Source organism: Ursus americanus, chromosome 19 (genome assembly GCF_024610735.1).
Source record: "Ursus americanus isolate L20-20 chromosome 19, mUrsAme1.1.p, whole genome shotgun sequence".
Taxonomy (NCBI): domain Eukaryota; kingdom Metazoa; phylum Chordata; class Mammalia; order Carnivora; family Ursidae; genus Ursus; species Ursus americanus.
Window position 1 is genome coordinate 27,616,545 of NC_142145.1, and position 20,491 is coordinate 27,637,035.

The following is a 20,491-nucleotide window of genomic DNA, read 5'->3' on the forward strand; positions in this document are numbered from 1 at the left end:
TGGAAACGGAAGGAGCCAGTGAATGAGGCAGGCACACCACTTTCATCTCAAAACTGATCATAAAATATTTGTGCCCTTTCGTTCCTGGCCACATAAAATCTCCCCCTCTAAGAGTTTCTTTTCATTCTCTCCGATTTATAAAGAGGAGCTTGAGTATTTGATATAAAAATGAGTATCTTAATAGAAATCGCTTCACGTCTGGGAGGTTTTCTTTCCCACATTTCACTGAGCGTGGAGCCCTCATTACAATAATCGCACCTGACTCCCCCTGCGCCAGATGCCTCCCAGCCAAACCTCCCACTGGGCTTCAATGGAGGTGGGGATGATACCGTCACTGGGAAGAAGAGAAAATGTATTATTATCATTACTCTATTTTTAAGAGGGTCTGACTGTGGCAAGAGGTGGTTGGGAGCATAATCTGTATGAAGCATTCAGAGAAGATAAATTGAGTTAAATTCCTCACAGACACAGCACTTCCAAACCTGTTATTACACCTGTCTTTCCTAAAATCTCAACTCTGGAGGAAAAAAAAAAAGTCAAATCGAGTCCAGACATGTTTATTGAGTATTTACTACGCACCCAGCACTGTGCCAGGTTCTTGACACCCAAATGTGATTACAGGTTGCTTAATAGCCTGGCTTTTGCTTCTCTTATTTTCGTCCCATGTAACACAAGGTTCTGGGAATTTATGAGAGACTGGATACTCGTCAAAGGGGATAAAACCGAAATAGGAAATATGATTGCTGCTCTTGGGAAACCAATACCCTGGGCACAATGCAAGACTCTTATATATAAAATAATTAGATTGCAGCCTAGCTTTCCATTGAGTGGCTCATCCCCCAAATATCACAGAAGAGCCGAGTGAGGGGAGACCTGGCGACAGGCTCCTCCTTCTCCTCTCTGAAGAAGCACACGCTCTTGTCCTGCACACACTGTACCAGATAGGCTGACTCTTCACCTTGAAAACAATCTTCCCCCGGGAATGTCCTGGTGGATTAGCCAGGAGCTGGTCTGCCATGACCGAACAGAAGATTCTGGAGGCCCCAGAGGTCCCTTTCAGGTAGCTGCTTCTGCCGAACATTCTTAGGATGGTCTGCTGTTTCTGGTACTGATACGGAAAATAAAGGCCAATCATTGCCTCTCCACTTGAATGAATAAGACTCTAGAGTATGTGTCTTCATGCACCAGATGGTTTTACGCAGCAAACAGTTGTTACTCATTTTGTCTAATATTCAATGACTATCTATTGTTTGCCCACCTGGGGGCCAGGTACTGGGGTTTTAAAGTTGAATAAGATCTGACAATAGGGGAGGGAACGGTCCAGTGTGGGACACAGGCATGAGCACAGACACGATATTAAATGTAGGGATCAATCACCAATGGGCTTCCAATAGGGAGCCCTGGAGGACAGGGGATGTGGCATCCAACTTGGCCAAGGGTGGTTCTCCAAGCAGCTATGAGGGAAGGCTTCTTAGAGTTGAAGACACCATGCCAAGTCTTGAAAGATAATCATGAATTAGCCATCTACATGGCTTGAAGGGTGGGTGAGGGAGAGAGGAACATTCCAGCATGGACAACAGATGATGGCAACAGTAATAGCAAACATGGCAGTATTTACACAGCGCTCATTTGCTAACCTCTTGCTATGTGCCAGGCACTCTGCTAAGACTTTCCTAAGGACTATCTCATTTAGCCCTCACCACGATCCTTTACCCTAGGTAGTATGCTTTCCACCCCTTTACAAATGTGAGCCCTGAGGACTGAGATCAGCCAGCGGCTCAGTGCAGGACTGAGATTCAGTGTAGATGACCTGAAGCAAGGACACATGCATTCAAGTAGAGCAGTGCATGGCCCGGGTGTGGTGCGAAGAAAAATGGGCCAAAACTTAGGAACAAGGCGAATGCAAGGGCTCATGGCTTTCTGGATTCCTAGAGTCATCATTTTACGGGGCTGCCCCAGGATTAACTATCTAGGCAAATGTACCTTCGTTGGGTTTGCTACCCACTACTGATTACAGTCCCAGACTCTGCCAGGTAGTATGTTAACTTGAAGATTTTTACTCAGAAAATATGCAAATGATTTCTGACTGGTAGAAAAGATAAGCCCGGAGGTTATGGTTTTATTGCCTATTAGGACATTAACTGAGCAATCTCGCTTGATGTTCTTTCTCCAATGCTTACGTTCCTGTAATGTCCTGTCCCTCTAATTCTTCTTTGAATCAGCTTTATCACCAAGTTGGACCCTTGTTAAATAATTGAATTTTTGACATGAGTTTTTAGGTTTTTTTTGAAAATTACACTCTGCGGAATTCCAAAGGAGTTTGGTGCTGGTTAACATTTCTAAGGAGATGTGGCCGGAGCAGAAGGCAGGGGCTAGATTTTGGAGTGTTTGGTGCTTCTCTGGGGTGTTTATAGCTGTGGCCATGGGGACTGCTCAGCTGCTCCAGGATGTCCGTATGAAATCAGGAAAGAGCTTACTTTCTCCTTTTGGGTCAAAAATAAAAATAATTTTTGGAGGTTTTTCAGAAGGCCTTTGCTGTGATGGGATTTTCAGGGAAGCACAAAAGCTTCCAACCCTACTGGGTCTCCTCATGGCACAAAGTCAAGAAGAGGGGGGCTTTTCATAAGCCCCACATTCAGGAGAGCTCTCTAGGCAAACACAGTCTTTCTGTGCTGCCTCCACGTGGGTCCATAGGCAGCATTTTTCAGGCAAGCTGAATAATTCCTTTTTAAAATAAAGCTTTAGGGAGCACCTGGGTGGCTCAGTCAGTTAAGCATTTGCCTTCAGCTCAGGTCGTGATCCCAGGATCCTGGGATCAAGCCCCGAATTGGGCTTCCTGCTCAGCAGAGAGCCTGCTTCTGCCCCTGCCCCTCGCCCTGCTTGTGCTGTCTCTCTCTCTCTCAAATAAATAAATAAAATCTTTAAAAATAAAATAAAGCTTTATTTGCCCTAGGTCTTTTCTGAAGGTTTTCCACTGTATATTTTAAGTGATTAATCTGGCCTTGCAGGAATTTATTTTATTATTTGAAGACTTCTTCGATTTGTATACTTACAGCCCTTGGATGTTTCAAGTCCTACTAACTTGTACATTTATTTGCTCTATTTTAGTTTGAAAGACAAGACTTTTGGCTGAATTGATACGCTATTGTGGTTGGGAGCATCAGATGATGGTTCCACACAGGCACGAAGGAAATAAAATAAATAATTTTATTACAATTCTTATTGCAAGAGTATTCATTGCTTTTTGCACCTGAATATGATTTCATTATTCTGGGCCCCTCTCCATGGATGGCAGTTGGTTAATCGAAAAATCAGGCATGCTAGAATTTGGGGGCCAGAAGCAATTTTCATGATTATTTTGCTCCAGCTACTAGAATACTGGATTTCGTTCTAATTCCATTAGAATTAAGAATGTGTTTTTTTATTTGTGAAGGTAATTTTTCAAGCTTAAGGTTTTGCATCTTGATTACAGGTATATGTCAGTTCTGACGGCTGACATATACTTGATAGTTTGGTTAATTATTAGTCTCTGCCTTCAGAAGCAAAATGTCTAAGCATTTAATATACTTGTGAAATTTATTTATTTTTTGTCCTTTGTTTTGTACTTTGTTTTTTTTTAATTATTATTTTTTAAGTTTTTATTTAAATTCCAGTGAGCTAACATACAGTGTAATATGAGTTTCTGGTGTGCAATGTAGCAATTCAACACTTCCATACATCAACCCCGTGCTCATCACAGCAGGTGCCCTCCTTCATCCCCCTCACCTATTTTACCCATCCTTCCCCAATATTTCCACTTACTCACAGGCTCTGGTAGTTTTAAACAAGGCTGATCATATAGTTTTAGAGACTAATGGATTAGCCCTGATATGAAACAGACAGAAACCATGAGCTGTGCCCACCTGCCTCCCGTTGAGCTGGGGCCACACCTGGAGCAGTTGAGATTGGAGCAGTGATAGCAACCCTGATATATGTCTTTTTTTCTCCTTGGATTTAAGATGAAAGGATACTGTGTGTGTGTGTGTGTGTGTGTGTGTGTGTGTGTGTGTGTGTGTTCCAACTAGACTTTCAGATGCAGAACCGAAGAGATTTTGTTTTCCTGGCATTTTACTGAGTTCCTACAGAATTTTTAGTCTACTTACTAATGTAGTCTCATCTGAAATACAAAGGTGGGGGGACGTTTCAGTAGTGAAATCACAAATTCTCTCCACGTTGCATGACCTTCCTGAGAAGTTAGGTCAATATGTAGCAGAGCAGAAAAATTAGCCTGACTTATTCAGCTATGGATTATCTGATATGGTTATTAAATCACGATGGGGACAGCACAATAGAAGTTATTTCAAATTATGCATCACTTTGAACAAACTTTATCGAAGCCTTTACTGCATTAGCCCTAATTACTCACAATGATGATGCAGTGCTCCCTCGAATCAGACCCTGCGTGGTGGCTGGGGACTGTGGCTGGTCGATAGCCATTGAGCAGTTTGATCACGAAGGCTGACCTGCTTGCGCTCTGGTGGCAGCCACGGCCATCCCTCCCTCCCAGTAGCTCACAAACTGACATGTTCTCCGTCTGGCCTCCCTCTCCTGCAGCTCCTCTTCTGGCTCTTCCTCCAAATCAATAACTTTATAATCAGCATGCTTCCCAGACTCCGAGAGGCTAAAACATTGCCTTAAACAAAACAAAACACACACACACACACACACACACACACACACACACACACACACACACCATCCACCTCCCCCCCCACTTGAGCTAGAAAAGACATGTTTTAAACCTGTGACCCACATCCATTTCTCCCATGTTATGGTGTTTATAAAATAAGGTGGGTTGTTGTTTTTTTTTTTTTAACCAATGATCACCTATTTGAAAAAACACTGTTAGGATTCTAGACTGATTAATTATTTGGCAAGTATTTACCAACAGCCTACCACATGTCCGTCAAATGTTTTCCATTTGATTGTTAACTTCCCAGACGGAGCACGTTTTTCTCAATGTCTGTCTCCGTGTCTAGTGCTGTACGAGCACACGGCTGCTGTCTCACCACGATCCAGTTCGCTCCGCGATTACTTACTGAGTATCTACTATGTGTCGGGGGCCCTACTAGATATGTTAGCATTCGTTACTTTAAGAGGAAAAGAATTTCTAATTAATTGAATTCCTTCAGTATACTTTGTATCTTAATACATGATTTTTAAAATTAATTTTGCTTTCGAAGACACTTCGTTTTACTCTCTTTTCTTTTTTCCCCCCTCTGCACTTGTCTGGGTCTTCAAAACCACTCTGTAAAAATGATGACCTACCGGAAACAGGCCAGAAGTACTTCTAAATTACCTTGCTTATAGTGAAAGATGAAAAAGGGACCCTAAAGAAAATAAAAATGAAGTGAATTGTCTCAGCAGAAATATATATGACTAATGCACAGGCACACAACTGAATGAAATCAAACCAAGATACTATTTGTTAACTTTCTACTGTGTGCTTGCCTGTGGTTAACTTTTCAAATGATGAGTTTCCCTCACTATTCCCTAAAAGAAGTAGGAGCCCATAACTAGGGAGAAAGAAATCTGCCTTTGCTAATGCTGGGCCTATAACAGAAGGGAGAATCCACCGGAAATCAGGCAGTAAATCAAGACGTTTGGTTTCCGATCCAATTGGGTGACCTCAGGCAGATCTCTGAATCTCGGGAGCAATCACGTGTGCATCGCGTGTGAAACGGGGCGTTGGACACGAGCCCAGACTGTGTGACCCTAACTCTCTCAGGTTTGTGGGAAGCCATTTATCTGTGGGGAGCAGAATCTCGGGAAGGTCTGGCCTCCAGCACCTGGGGAGATCTCTGGCTTATTTTCTCCCCAAAGTTCTGCTTAGCAGCCTGAGACCCGGAAATGGACCAAATCTGTGAAATTCTCCTGAGGGTCTCATTTTAGCACTGCCAAAAATAAACAGCCCATTCCTGCATCCTGAAACAGGAGAGCTTTGGCTCAGCTCTGATTACCAGAGAGGCAGGTTTAAAAGTTTAATACCCACCTGTTCCTACGCCTGTTTGGCATATTTGTAAATGACTGAACACAAATAGAGGAGGCGAGCCCGTGAAAGCATGGGGTCCCGAGAACGCATTCTCTCACTCTGAATGGAAAGAGCTGAGGGGAGGAAAATGGGGGGACCACCTGTCTTTCGCCCCTGGGAAATATCTGGGCTCGGCAAGCAGAGGCAGAAATATACAGGCTAATTTCTAAATCCATAAAGGGAGGTCTCCAGAGCTTACCCAACAAGGTTGCATAAGTAATTATGGGCGTGGATAGTGCAGACTCCAAACCGAATCTTTCACTCCAGCCAACGGATGGCTTCTCGGAGTTCCAGGCTTGGCACCAGCTCCCACACCCAGGACTCGGTCCACATAGCTCCCTCCGCCGGGACGCTCTCCCGTAAATGTGCTCCCGTTTGTCAAGTTTCAGGGTAGCTTCTTCCTCACCCACCTACGGCCTTCCCTCTGACCTCTTCCTGTTCTGCTTGCAGGCATCATTCACTTGGCATTTCCACCAAGAAGTTCCACTTCACACCTAGCGGGTGAATGATGGGTAGAGGCCCGATCCCATCTGAGAGACTATCCCATTCCTTCTAAGCGAAATTTCCCCAATGGCTGGGGAGAATGGCATTTCCAAGAGATGTTAAGAGCTCTTGCCAGAAAAATGGGTTCTGCGGTCAGATAAGATTGTAAAATTCTATGTCTCTCTTCCTGAAGCATCAAGCGCATACACTGGTCAATTAAAGGCTCTGGAAAGCCCTATGGAAAGGAAGCAGCATTCCCTAGACCCACTTAACTATGAAAATATGTTTTATCACAGACACCTACTAATATTTTGCAGAACTCAATTTGGGAAGTGTCACTCCAAATACTTCCTTCTGTTTTTTTCGATCAGGCACATTTTCTAATTACCAGTAATTTCCATGAAGGAGGTAGGGATAAAGACAAGTTGAGTTCTTTGCTCAAAGCAACTACTCACTGAGAATATGAGTTTAGAGTGATTATCAACAATGAGTCTCTTCCGGGGCTTCTAATCCTAATAGGCATTTCTAAATACTACAGTATGCCGGACAGTCACCAGTGCATTAATTCCCCGTGTGCCCTCGTTCTGTATGCCATGAAGACAGCAAGAACCTCAACCATGATTCCACCTCTCAGGTATGTACAATTTCGTTGTGAAGGGGAAGAAGTGAGTGGAAGACAGTTCTTCTGTAGTCTCTGAACACGTGGTAGAGACACCGGAAGCTGCGTGGGGGAGGCTGGGCCTTCAGGGTCAGTGGGATGTAGACAGGAGTTGAGGAAGGCTGTCCTCAAAGAAAGGTGTTAAGCCAAGTCCAAGGCCTGCCTTCTTGGCAGGAGGGATAAACATGGCCAAGTGGGGACTGGTGAAGGCACTGGTGGGAAGTTATGTGGGGAGCAGAGGAAGGCAGAGCATCTGGGACGTGTGAATAAGGAGTTTATATTTTACCAACTTCCGGTGAGGAGTCTGGTGACTGTTGAGGAATTCATGACATCATGGGGTAGAATGAATCAAGGCCTCTGAGAAACTCTGATTACTGTCTCCCACCCCCAGTGAGCAAGGGAGCTAATCGAACGCAGTGGTCGAGAGCATGGGTACTGGACCTACGTTGGCATCCTGACCGTCCACAGGTTCCTGGGGTGAGTTTTTGACTCCTGGCCTCCTCTTCTGAACTGAGGGTATAAGTATTTACCTCACAGACCTCGTTGATGAGTCACATGAGATAACACAGATAAGGCCCCTGATGCAGAGATTAATAATTACTAAGACTTGATAAAAAGCCATTAATACTGTTATCATTCAGTTGCTACTCCCAGGCCTTTGCCCCCAGGTGGTGAGCTGATCTCCTTCCTTTGCTCCCACTTGAAAGCCCAGCGCGGGAACACGCTCAGCGTCCATGGGAGGTTGGCGAAGCGGAGCGCCTGCATTCCCCAGCACATTCCCCGTGGGCCTTCTCCGTGCCCACCTTCCAGGGAGTCAGCCCAGAGCTTCCGGTAGCGCTCACCTGCATCAGACGTGGCTGCAGACGCAGCAAGGAGCGATAACACTGGGCTCGGGGGCATTGCCACGCTGTCAACCGCGGCTGGCTTCTTCCTGGTCATCATGCTGGACACGGAGCCCTCGCTCTTACCGTGTGCTGCCGTTTGGTCCACTTTGAGGTGGGGACTTGGCATCCCTACAAAAGAATAACCCCAAAGCTTGCAGTTACTTAAAAGGAACAGGAAAACAGACAACAGAAAACCTGAAAGCAAGCGGAGAAAATTGTGAATTCACCTGACCTCCTTTCGGTAGAACAAGAATGAAATTTTAGAACATTTAAAAAAAATATATTAGCAGCATAGCTCGTTCTGGTTTTGTGGCTGAGATCAGCGGTGACAACAGTCCGTTTGGCTGCACGGAAGCAGGGGCATGGGCCCGACGAAGCAGGAGAGGCCAGCAGGTACCCTGTGCCTTCTATGGGTCAAGAAGCCCACTTGACAGAGGCTGTGCTGTGTGCAGCATGAGGGGGAGAAGGGGACCCCACCCTAGCTTCTTCTCTCATCTAGCTGGGGACATGAAAGGAGAGGGAAATATCGGTGACACATAAGGGAGGGCTGACGTGTTCTTCAGCCGCTCACAGTCGAGGTGCTTGGGGAGGGCTGGGGAGGGCTGGGGAGATTAAGTGTGGGGAGAAGGGAGGGGAGGTGGTGCAGAGCCTATGCTAAAGCAGCAAGCAAGAGGAAGAGGCGCTGTGGGTGCCGTGAAGAGCACACCCTAAGCTCTGGGTGGGGACCGAAGATGCTGCAGACGAGAGGCCAGTCTGCTGGAGCAGAAGATGCACTGTGGGGGCTGATGTGTGATGGCAGTCCCCGTGGCCAAGCAGAAGTTGATTTGGGGGCTTTTCAGCCTTTGGTCCTAATAAGCATTGTTAAGTCATGCCTTTGTGATGCTGAAAAGCACCTCTTGTGAAGTGCCTCTGTAAGGGCCGGACGTTGACTTTATAACAAATTATAGAGCTATTCTGGAGCCTTGCTCCCTAGGTTGAAATCCAGGCTCTCTCATTCTTTTTAGCTGCATGATCATAAGCAAGTTGCTTCCCCTCTCCAAGCTTTGAGATTCCTTAGCTGTACAAATGGGCTGGAACAGTATAAGCTCCCAGGGGTGGCTGGGAGGATCCCGGAGGCAATTAACGTAAAGCGCTCAGAGCAGTGCCTGACACACCGTCCACGACGAGTGTTTCCTGTGCCTATTACTCTTATCATCACCACGGTCAGTGCTGCAGCCTGCTGCTTCCTCAGGGCAACAGAAAGCAGCTGGCAAAGGCTCCGTTCTCTTCCCTGACCCGACCGAGGATTTCTGGGGCCCTTCTGCACCCCCAGCTGTAGGAAAGTGCCTCTACAACTCATCCAAGCCTAAGTCCAGAGGCTGGGGGTGTCTGAATCCACATCAGATGCTCATCCGGACAGAATTTCTTCACGTCTAGGCTACCTGCCACTGACGGCAACAACAAAAGGGGCTTTATCCCAATAGCTCTTGACCCTTCTTTTTGCAACCCTGTGGGTGATTCAGTCCTCTCCCCGAGTAAGGTTACGTTGCTGCCAAGTGAAACCAGCCTGGTGTGGGGTGGGGGTGGGTGGGGCAATAGCAGCCCCCTGAAGCGTGTAGTGCAGAAGTTAGCAGTTTCTTAATTTTACAGATGAGGAAAACACATTTCTCAGAGGTTAAGCAATAACTAAGTAAACTCACACAGCCCTAATGTCGGGGCTGGGAGTCTGCAAGTAGCCAGATGATAAATCCAGGACCCACGGATCAGCCCGGCCCAGCTGGTTGTCTTCTAACCCCTGTCCACCACCCTGGTCGGCCGACAGCATCGTTCACATCGAGGGTACACGGACCCTAGCCTCACACCTGGAAAAAGCACCTGTAAGCATCTAAGGAAGAAAGTCATGTTGACATTTTCATTGACCTACTACTACCTTCCTCCTACTCTCCATCCCACCCTCTGAAACTCCCCGGGTGCTGTGAATAACAATGCCATTTCTACTTCTTAGGATTTGTATTTCATAGCATTTCGATAGTGGAGGTAGACAGACATCAAATTCTGTGACAGAAAGATTGCAGGGCACGACCATCAGGAAACCAGGAAGGGCAGCGAACGTGGACAGGATGCCCATTTGTGAAATATGCAGGGGTGTCAGGGATGGGCCAGGCGCACACATATATATAATACGTGTAACACACATCCAGAACCACCCACAGGGAGATCAATCCGAACAGTTTACAGTGGTTATTCTCAGGAGGGAGAGCACATGAAAGTTTGGTGGGAAAGAGGGAGTTTTTACTTTTCCTCCCTAGCCTTCCTTATTGTTAATATTTTATTTTATTATTTATTGATTAGATTTTATTTATTTGATAGAGAAAGAAAGCACAAGCAGGAGGAGTGACAGGCAGAGGCAGAGAGAGAAGCAGACTCCCCAATGATCTGGGAGCCCGATGCAAGGCTCGATCTCAGGACCCTGAGATCATGACCTGAGCAGAAGGCAGACAATTAACTGACTAAGCCACCAAGCGCCCCACTGTTAATATTTTTAATGCCACAAACATACTAAATTTTGTTTCCTTTGAGAAAATAAACAGACTTTGGAGGCGGGGAGATCTAGAAGTCTACCAGAGCACAGGCTTTGGGGTAGAATGCTGTGCTTGAACAACTGACTGCTAACAATCTCGACTGGGGACAGCAGTCCGGGGTCTGACGGAAGTCCCCCAGTTCGGTACTTTGTGCCACTGCGGTCTCGCTCCCATTAAATGGAAGCAGGTGTGCCTTCCATGGCGCACCTTTGGAAGTCCAAGGGGTCCCAGAGTTCTGCTGGGTAATAGCTCCTCCGGGAAAACCCACTGTCATCTTTGTACCTGTGGACACAGGCTGGGCAGGTGATTCTTTGTGCAAATTATGACAGGTTCAGGGAACAAGCCACAAACAGGATTAGCAGGAGGATATTTAACTCTCACTTGGGAACAAACTGATTTCAAGTCATTTTCGTTGTACCCATTTTCATGCAAATGTTCACGATCCAAATTAGTCTCAGTCCACATCATTTCATTAAAGTTCATTCGATCATACCTCTATTGGGCATACTTTGCTACTCAAGTGTTTATGTTAAAAGTAATAAAATGACACTTAAAAACTCTATAATTCAAATTGTCACTATTTAGCTGTCTTGAAAACCCTCAATAATTTAGGATTTTCTAGATTATGGTACTGTTTGTTAGTTGCCATCCAATGAATCTGAAAAGCAATTAGGAAAAAAGAAAAAAAGAGCCCTGACATTTTCTCAGACATTTTTGGGTTTTGAAAGGATTATGGAAACAATCCCAGAAATAGCATACATGAGCAAGTATATTAGATAAGCTTTCAACAAAGCCTGATCTAACAGCATTTGGAATCCCCCAAATCTGCCTGAGGGCCAAGGGCTTGGGGTACTGAGATGGGTGACCCCTCCGAGGAGAGAGCATTGGGCAGCCTGGCCACCGGAAGTCGTTTCTCTTCATTCCAGGTGGGAGCTGATGCTCCACAGAGAGGGGCCCAAATGACCGGACATGCGTGGAACAGTTCAGAACCAAGTTCTCGGAGATGTGGGATGAGGGTGGAGTGCTGGGACATTTGGAACCTTTCCTCTCAGCATGGACCTGGCTTCCCTCTCTCCATGGGAGGGAGAGGTGTGAAGCTTGAGGTCCCCCAAAAAGAAACCCGGATTTCATGTTGTGCTGATTGGACCACTGAGATGTGTTCCTTCAACTAACCCTGGGACCTGAGTAAAGGTGAGCATAGCTTTGATGTCACCTGGGGTCACTTCTCAACCTGACAGCAGACCGTGTGGAGAACACACATGGCGCCTGAGTTCGGAACATCCGTCAACCCCAGCTCAGGACAGACTGTAGCGAGGCTCCCCTGTCTGGAGGCCAGGACGTTTTTAAAGGAGGAAAGAACAATGCTAATAACTATGTGGATCCAACATCTGTTCATAATTAAAAGACAGAGCCAAGAGGAAATATTGTTTAAAAGTTAAACCTATAGGAAAACATTCTGCTAATAACCTGTTGACCTCTATCGATAGGTTTTTGAAAAAGCCTTTGAAACTGTGCTGTAGTGTGTCGAGGGACAGTCACTCATTTTCAAAGGTAATTTCTCATAGACCACTTATCCCCTCAAACCTCTACCTGCACACCGTGTTTGCATTAGGGACTTGATTTATGGATTCCCGCTCCTCCGATGCAGAAGCTGACTTCCTGTTGCCTTGGTTACTTGGAGCTTAGTTCAAGGTTAAAGTACTCCCAAATCAGAAGCAGGGGCAGGCGCTGCAGCCGGGCGGCCAGGTTATTGACTGCCCCAGGATGCGAAAAGGTCAGAGACCAAAGCACTGTTTACTGCCTTAAGGGTGAGTCAATAGCTTCAATATTTTGATTCTCTTTCTTCCAAAGTAGTAGTTGCTGTTCAATTACCTCTTCCCCGGGTTGTTCAAGGTCACAGGGGTCATGGAGGAAAAGCAGGGTCTATGGCGGCGGACTTTCCCAGGATCCCTTCAATGAGCTCTGTGACCTTGGATAATAAAAAGCAGCCTCGCCTAAGAGTAATTTGTATGTTGCTCTAGGTTTATAAAGCTACTTTATCTCATTTTCTTTATGGGGAAAACAAACAAACAAACAAAAATCTTTGTGGGACGAGTACTGTATACTCCCCTTTTCTAGGTCAGAAAAAGGAGGTTTAGAGAGGTCATGTAACTTACGTAAAATGACACAGCTGGTGAGAAGGGGTAAGAACTAGATCTTGACTCCTTGATGGGTCCTCATGTCACAATTTCTTTAAAATAGAGGGGCTGATGGGATCATCACCTAGGGATCATATGTAATTCATTCTGTAACACCCACTGCAGAGAGCAGTAGATCTAGAAAATGCTATGTGATTAATATAGGCTTGTTGAACACCTTAATTAATTTTTTAATTATACGATCTGCAAATGCAGTTATTTCCTGGTGACAAAGCTTAGATGGGAATAGTGAGAGAGCATGACAGCACCGAGATAGTGGCTGGGTTCCTCAGTCACCTCCCCGGCCCCCTTCCTGCTGCAGAATGCAGGGCTTGGCATGCACTGGGAGGTATACCACACTGAGCAGTCAGTGGCTTTCAATCTTGCAAAGAGCTGTGACATACATTGCGCTATTTGCCTCTGTGGCATCTCTGTGGATGACAAAAGGCAGATGGTGACATTCCAAATACACAGATAAGGAAACTGAGCCACAGAAGCCCAGATGATTTGCCCAAACTCACATATCATGTGTGCAGAAGAAGTGGGGAAATCCATGCCTCTTGACTCAATTCGATGTTCTTCTCTTTCCCTTTTCGGAAAACCCATAAATGACATATTTTGCACAAGAGAAAAAACCTCTTGAAAACTTGATAATAGTTTCCATTCTCATAACTGGTTGTTGGATTGATCCATTGCTTTTTCTTTGTTTGCAAATGAACTTCAGTCATGGCACACGGGGGGATATATGTTACGGAAGAAACTGAATCAAGCACGAGATGATACCTTTAGAATTTGGGAAAAAATATTTTTCTGTGCCGAAGTCAATAAAATGTTATTTTTGTTGCATCATCGTATTCATTAATTCAACAAGTACTTATTGAATGTTTACTGGTACCAGGGACACAGTACTGGTCAAAACCACTGAAGCCCCCATTTTCTAAGAATTGCATTCTAAAAACCTTGGCGTAGCATAAAGGCAGCTGTTACCTTTTATAAGGACACAGAAAGATCTTAAGGTGTTTTTTAATCATCAAAAGGCAGCGCCTCTGCTACTCACTCACACAGTATGTGAGGGATAGAGCGCCAAGGACCCAGATCTCAGCAAAGGGAGGGCACCACTGTGAGCATTAGAGAAAGACAGGGCTCCCGTGTGCACATGCATCTCCATTGCTCCAGGTCGGGAGGGAGGAGCACGGGCGGGATTTTAGCCCCGCCCTCCCCTCGAGCCCAGTGCTGTGACAGTAAACAGCCTGTTCAATCACAGTGACTGTCTCAACATGTGTTTTGTGTCAAATGAGCTTTACTTCATTCCAGGACCTTGTGAGGTGACACTCAGGCAAGGTTACTCTTGAATAGAATGCTATTCAGTGAGCCTAGAGTTAATCATTTTAAAATTCACAATTATTTGAGTGCCTACTAGCACAACTCAGAAGATGTGAGCCCTGTATTTGCACAGAAAGTTCAGAAGTGGAGAGTGACATAGGACAGAAAGACTTAGGATACTGAAAACCAAACAAGACAGGAAGCCAAATGAGTCCCTCAGGAATTAGGAGGAAAATGAGATCTCTGTGGGATCTGAGGTGGTCTGTGCTCATCCATTTATTCATTCAACATTCATTAAGGACCTGTGCGTGCCAGGCACCATTAAGCACAGGGAACATGAATAGTCATCCACTCAGGAAGACAGACACAAGTACAGAAACCCCAGTTTTAACGGGCAGAATTTAATCACTAGAAGTGGAGGGAGGCTCTCTCTACCAGGACTGGGAAACGACAAGAGTAGAAGCAGGGATAACAAGCCTTCTTTGTGCAGCCGAGACAAGAGTGGTTGGGATGAGTCATAAAAACCACATACTGGGAGATATGGTTGGGAAGGCAGTTGGCAAAAATGAAGCCCACCGCTCATTGTTGGGTAGAGTGAGAGCCTCTCTCCTGTACGCTTATCGTCTTGGACAGACTTCTGGCTTCTTGTGTCATTATTGGTTGATTTCTCTGACATTCTTGGAGGCAACTGCAACATTGCCTAGAGGTCAGGAACCATGTCTTACTTTGTTTTGACTCCCCAGCACTTAGCTCGACAGATACTAGATACTCCACAGTGTTGGATGGATGATGGACAAAGAGAAAACACATCTATCCTTCAAGGCCCAAACCTTCTGGGGGAAGCTGCCCCAACTACTTTAGTCCGCACACAGCCCTCTTTACTAAATCCCCTATTTCCATGTAGTAGAGAGTGGGCAAAGAATATATTTTTGGAAGAAGACTACCTGCTTCACTAGCTGTGTGATTTGGGGCAAGTTCTATCAACTCTCTGTGCCTCAGTGTTCTCATCTGTTAAATAAATCTGTTGTGAGAATTAAATGAGTTTAAACATTATGGTAGACAGAAAATAAAACCCCAGTTCCCCAAAGATGTCCATATCCTTGTCCCCAGAACCTGTGAATGTGTTACGCAACATGGCAAAGGAGAACTGATGATAGAATTAATGTGGCCAATCAGCCGCCCTTACATACAGAGTATCCTTGATTACCAAGCGGTCGAAATGGAATCAAAGGGTCCTTGAAGGTGGAAGAAGGAGGTGGAAGAGAAGAATTCCAGAAAGAGGTGTGGTATCGGAAGCAGGGTTAGCGCGGTGCTACGTTAGTGGCTTTGAAGATGGAGGAGGAGGGTTATAAGGGAAGGAATGCACATGGGCTCTGGCAGGTGGAAAAAGCAGGGACACAGATTCTGCCCCACAGTTTCCGGAAAGGAGTGCAGCCCTACTGAGACTTTGACTAGCCCAGTGAAATCCGTTTTGGACTTCTGACCTCTAGTAGCGTCGAGTAATACATTTGGGTTGTTTAAGTACTAATTGTGTGGGAATTTGTTACAGTAGTGCTAGAAAACTAACACACATGTAAAAGAAGTTACCACGGTGCCAGCTAGAATGAGCACTCACCTGTGTTAACTATAATTACTATTTCTTAGCACTATATCACCTTAGTACTCATCTTCTCATTATAAACTTACTTCATATGTTCACGTTATGTGTGTTCCCCATAAGATTTAAATTCTTTAGGAAGCAGAGCCTTTATATTCTTTTCCTCTATCTTCCTAGCGTACGGCTGACACAAAGCAACTAGTCAGTGGATTCTTAGAGTCAATAAGTTGTACCAGAGACAAATAATTCGTTGATATGAGTGTTAGACCAAAGTTCTGAGACACTGAATTATTGCAGGATCTGCCCCACACTTAACGGACGAACTTGAACAAGACTTGGAATCTCACTAAGCTTCATTTTCCTACTGGTCAGAATCTCTTCTAGCTCTACTATTCTGATTCCGAGCTTTTCAGATTCAGAGAAACTGCGAAACAATCGGATTAGTTCTTCCTTCTCTTAATTCAGGACTGCAGAAATGGGCTGAGAGGATAATATTTTGTCCACTGGAACCTCACAGAGATTTATCACTTCACAGAGTCTTGATGCAGTAAATTCTAATCATGCATAAGTCGGTCTCCCCCGTAGCGATAAGTTCATGTCAGATGAAAGGTGTTTTCTAGAAGCAGCCAATGACATCACCCAGAATGGAAATATATCAGATTTCAAAATTGCAAATAAAGGCATACTGAGTAAGAGGTTTTTAATCTTCCTGAATCTCAGACATCAGAACCTTTCCGTAGGGAGTAAAAAGCGTATATATCTACGTACATACACACAGAGAACACATTTTGTAAGCAGCTTAAAGTTCATAGATACTTCTAAGCTCAGGTTGGAACCCCTGCCTGCCTATGCTGATTCCTGCACGCATGCACACGTGCACACGATGCGTGTGGACACACCAAAGAAGGACAAAGGGCAGACAGACAGAACCAGACAGAATGCTGATGTAACTGCTCCCACGTTTAAAAAAGAATGTGGAGACAATAGAGTGGTATAACGAAGGGACTTTCAAGATGTATTCACTAGGGAAGAAACAATGCATACATGTAATTAAAACCAATTTAATACTACGATGCACCAAGTATGCTCTTGTTATGTCCTTGGAGATCAGGTAGCTTAGGCATTGGCTGCTGTCACGTACATAAGCATGTCACAGGCTTCATCAACAGATAAACACAAAGAAGCTTCGGTGAAGTAAAATCAAGGCAGTTTAGAGTTAGTCCGGTCCTTCCTGGGTAACTCATCCCAGACGGAGGATGAGATTTGGCTTTGTCAAGCGTGCCACAGAGAGGAGGGCAGAGCCACGACTCCGACCCCCGCCCTATTTTCGGCCCGTGTCAGGCCAGCACGTTGGCACTGAGCTGTAAGAGTTCCACCCCGAGACGTCACAGAAGCCCTCTTCTCGCTCCTCTGGTGCACGCACGCCTGGTGTCCACACTCACCGGGCCGCTTGCGAACAGACCAAGCCAGATGCTAGAGACTGGATCCAAGCTGTAAGACCACTGACTCTGGCCGTGCCTTCCCCAACATAAAGGGCTTAGTAGTCAAGGCTGGGTAGCATAAGCATCTTTTGTAGTGTCTTCCTTTTTACCGTTACAGTGTGGAGGCGCAGAACACATCTGCATGGTAATACAGATCTCCATGCTAACTGGGTCACCTTATTTGCATTTTGATTACTGCTTATTTAGAAGCCACATTGAGAAAAGAGCTTGATATCAGGAGCTTAAGTGCATGTGTATCTATAAATATATGTATAAATAGATAAATGCATATTTACTGGTTCGTGAACGATCAGTCCGATATGTACTCATTTCTCACGGACATATCTGTAGGCGTCTGGCCGTGTATGGATGTTAGGATTATAACGTGGTTATAGAATCAAATTATTCTTCTCAGTGCAGTATCACCCACGGTATAGACACACTGTGTCAGCTAGAGACATCAGTTTAGCATCTATCCCCCTTGTTAAGTAGTCATCACTTTATGTTTGGCAAAACTGTATTGTTTTAAAACCTCTCCCGGGCCTCTTCCTCAAACCACCTACTTTGTCCCACTATTTAACTCCATTGTATAGAATGCAAATGCATTGTGACTGTGTGCAGGCATACACATACGGACACAGAATGTGTGCTGGAAAAGTTCTCTGCTTTGCAATAGAGAAAAAAATCACAGAAACTCAGACCCATCATTAGATAGATCTCCTAATCTTTATCTCTAGTAGTTCAGTCAGACGAGCTAATACCATGATGATGGCTTTGAAATCTCTTAGGAATTGGATGAGGAGAAGTGATAGTGATGAACTCCCAGCTAATAAACACAGAGTGCTTATTTCGGCAGAATGATCAATTTCTAGATGTCCTGAGGCTTGTCTGATACAGTTGATTTACTCATCCTCGCTTACCTCACTAATAAAGCCAAAGTCCGCCATCAGATTACAGAGGTGCCGAGGATTTCTTAAAGGGGCAGAAGAGAGAGCTCAGGTAGCACTCCACGCTTCCCTCTAAACATCCCTCCCGCCCACAGTCCTCGCAACTTAGCTGCTTCCTCACTGACGCTCTGCACTCAATAGACTTTGGGCTAGTACAGTAATACAGATAATTAATTTGTTACCTTGTTAGTGGAAATTTAATGCAATGATCTAAAAGGACTCTTACATATTGTGATAAACTTTAGTGCCTCCGGGCGGCTCCCCTCGCATTGGGCTCATTTCACATCTCATCCATTATGTAAATGAGATTTGGAAATAGTTGAGTTTCACTAATGTAGCTCAACTCTGATGGATTGGAGAGAGTCAGTCCTACTGAAACTAATGAGGTTAAATGCACCTCAACATTTCTTTCTACTTGGTTGATTATGCAAGCCTCTGTTGAAGAAATGGGATGCCGTGCACTTCTTCCAAATATCCTCTAAGGAAATTTCACTGTTGCCAGACCCCACAGTGGCCCAGAATATGTCTGGTTTGGATAATGCCCGTGTTGGTTCCAACCAGTGCGTGGTACGTACACAGAGCTAATGGACAACATGCCATTACATGCAGCAGACTGAGAATATGACTGAATATAAAAGGGAGAGAGGAGGTCTCTTGGTCATCCAAAGAAGAGTGGGGGGAATTTTACACAAGTGGACAATGGGGATGAAAATCCTTGGTGGGGCATGAAATCAGAGAAGAAAAGTTAGGTCTGGAACTGGCGATGAGACAACTGCATTTGATTCAAACATTCATAGGGAGTCAGTCCAGTTCCTGAGGATCTAGTCTTTAGACAGAGATAAAGAATAAGGACTTCTGTGTTCTGGATTTCATTTGGAAAGCCAAGAAATGAATTCCAAAGGCTGAAGATTGTAGGATGTTATTGAAAAAAAAAAAAGGTAACAAGTATTTCAGGAGAAGCAGCCTCAAACTATCCAGGGTCACAGAACCAGGAAGGTGAGGTTTGATTTTCAGAATAAAAAGTATCTATGGAAAGGACACCTGGGTGGCTCAGTTGGTTAAGCGTCTGGGCTCAGGTCATGATCCCAGCGTCTTGGGATCCAGTCCCTTATCGAGCTCTCTGCTCAGTGGGAAGCCTGCTTCTCCCTCTGCCTGCCACTCCCCCGCTTGTGCGCTCTCTCTCTCTGACAAATAAATAGATAAAATCTTTTTAAAATATCTGTGGAATTTTTTAGTCTTTATTTAAAAAGGGGGGGAGATGTTGGATGAGGAAAGTAAGACAAAGACATGGAGGCAAAAACGTCCTATATAAGAGGGAATCAGAAGCCAAATGTAAGAGCCAGTAATTGTGGAATATACTCATTTCAAGGAAAGGAGTTTGAAGCAGGTGAATAAGGCTGTGACCCTGGAGTCAGAAGGCCCTTGGTTTCAATCCCAGCTCTGTTGCTTAACTAGGTATTTGACCTCGTTCAAGTTATTTAACCTCTCAAAGCTTCAATTTCCTTATTAAAAAATAAAAAAAAGTTTAACGAACCACCTACCTCAGAGGGCTATCACGGGGACTAAATGAGATAATACCTGTGAGATGCTTTAGCGTAGTGGCTGGTGCTCAGCACAGGCCAGCCAGGAATAGGAACAGGAAGCATGGGACATCTACGAGGTGATGAGGACGGAGGCCACCCGAGGCCTGAAGGAAGGACTGGCAGTTTGGAGGAGAGGTTGCTGGCCAAGTCATCGCTCCATTTCCACCATCCCAACTAACTCTCAATGCTCTCAAAGCTGGGATCCCAGTGAGACAGCTTCTCGACTCTTAAATATTCAACTGATGACACATTCTCTTGTTGGTAGTTGACAACAAGGAAGCAGTTTTGTTCTTGTGTTAGTTAGTTCGGCGAAAGTTTCAGTGCCTACCGTGAACACAGCAACTCCAGGTCCTTTGGGGGACCCTTAAAGTATAAGAAACAGTCCAGTCTTTGGGTATTCAAATATTTAGTTAAAAAAACCAAGTTGCAGGAAGAAGAAATTTAAATAAAAATAACAATCTCCCCTGAGCTGAAAAGAACACCTACATTACTTTCCCTCGCACCTGGGGCCACACTAGCATATATTCCAGAACAATAGTTGAAGGTGGAATTTATTACCTGTATAGCTCATATACAAATATAAATAATTGATCTGGTTGATTAAGAATAAGAATTTACATTAATAAAAATAATTTAAAAAATAAGACACCATTGTAAAAGTAATAAGGTAACCACTATGATCATTTTTATGGAAAAACAGCATTTCAAAGTGGCTCAAAGGGTGAGC

General features: G+C 44.8%; 1 protein-coding gene across 1 annotated transcript in view; it reads right to left on the reverse strand.

Annotated features, from left to right (window-relative positions):
• The window catches only part of SETBP1 (SET binding protein 1), a 364,424-nt gene that overhangs the window by 20,435 nt on the left and 323,498 nt on the right, over window positions 1–20,491 (reverse strand). The window contains 1 exon segment of the mRNA XM_045789978.2: window positions 8,054–8,224. Coding sequence (XP_045645934.2) covers window positions 8,054–8,224 — 171 coding nt within the window.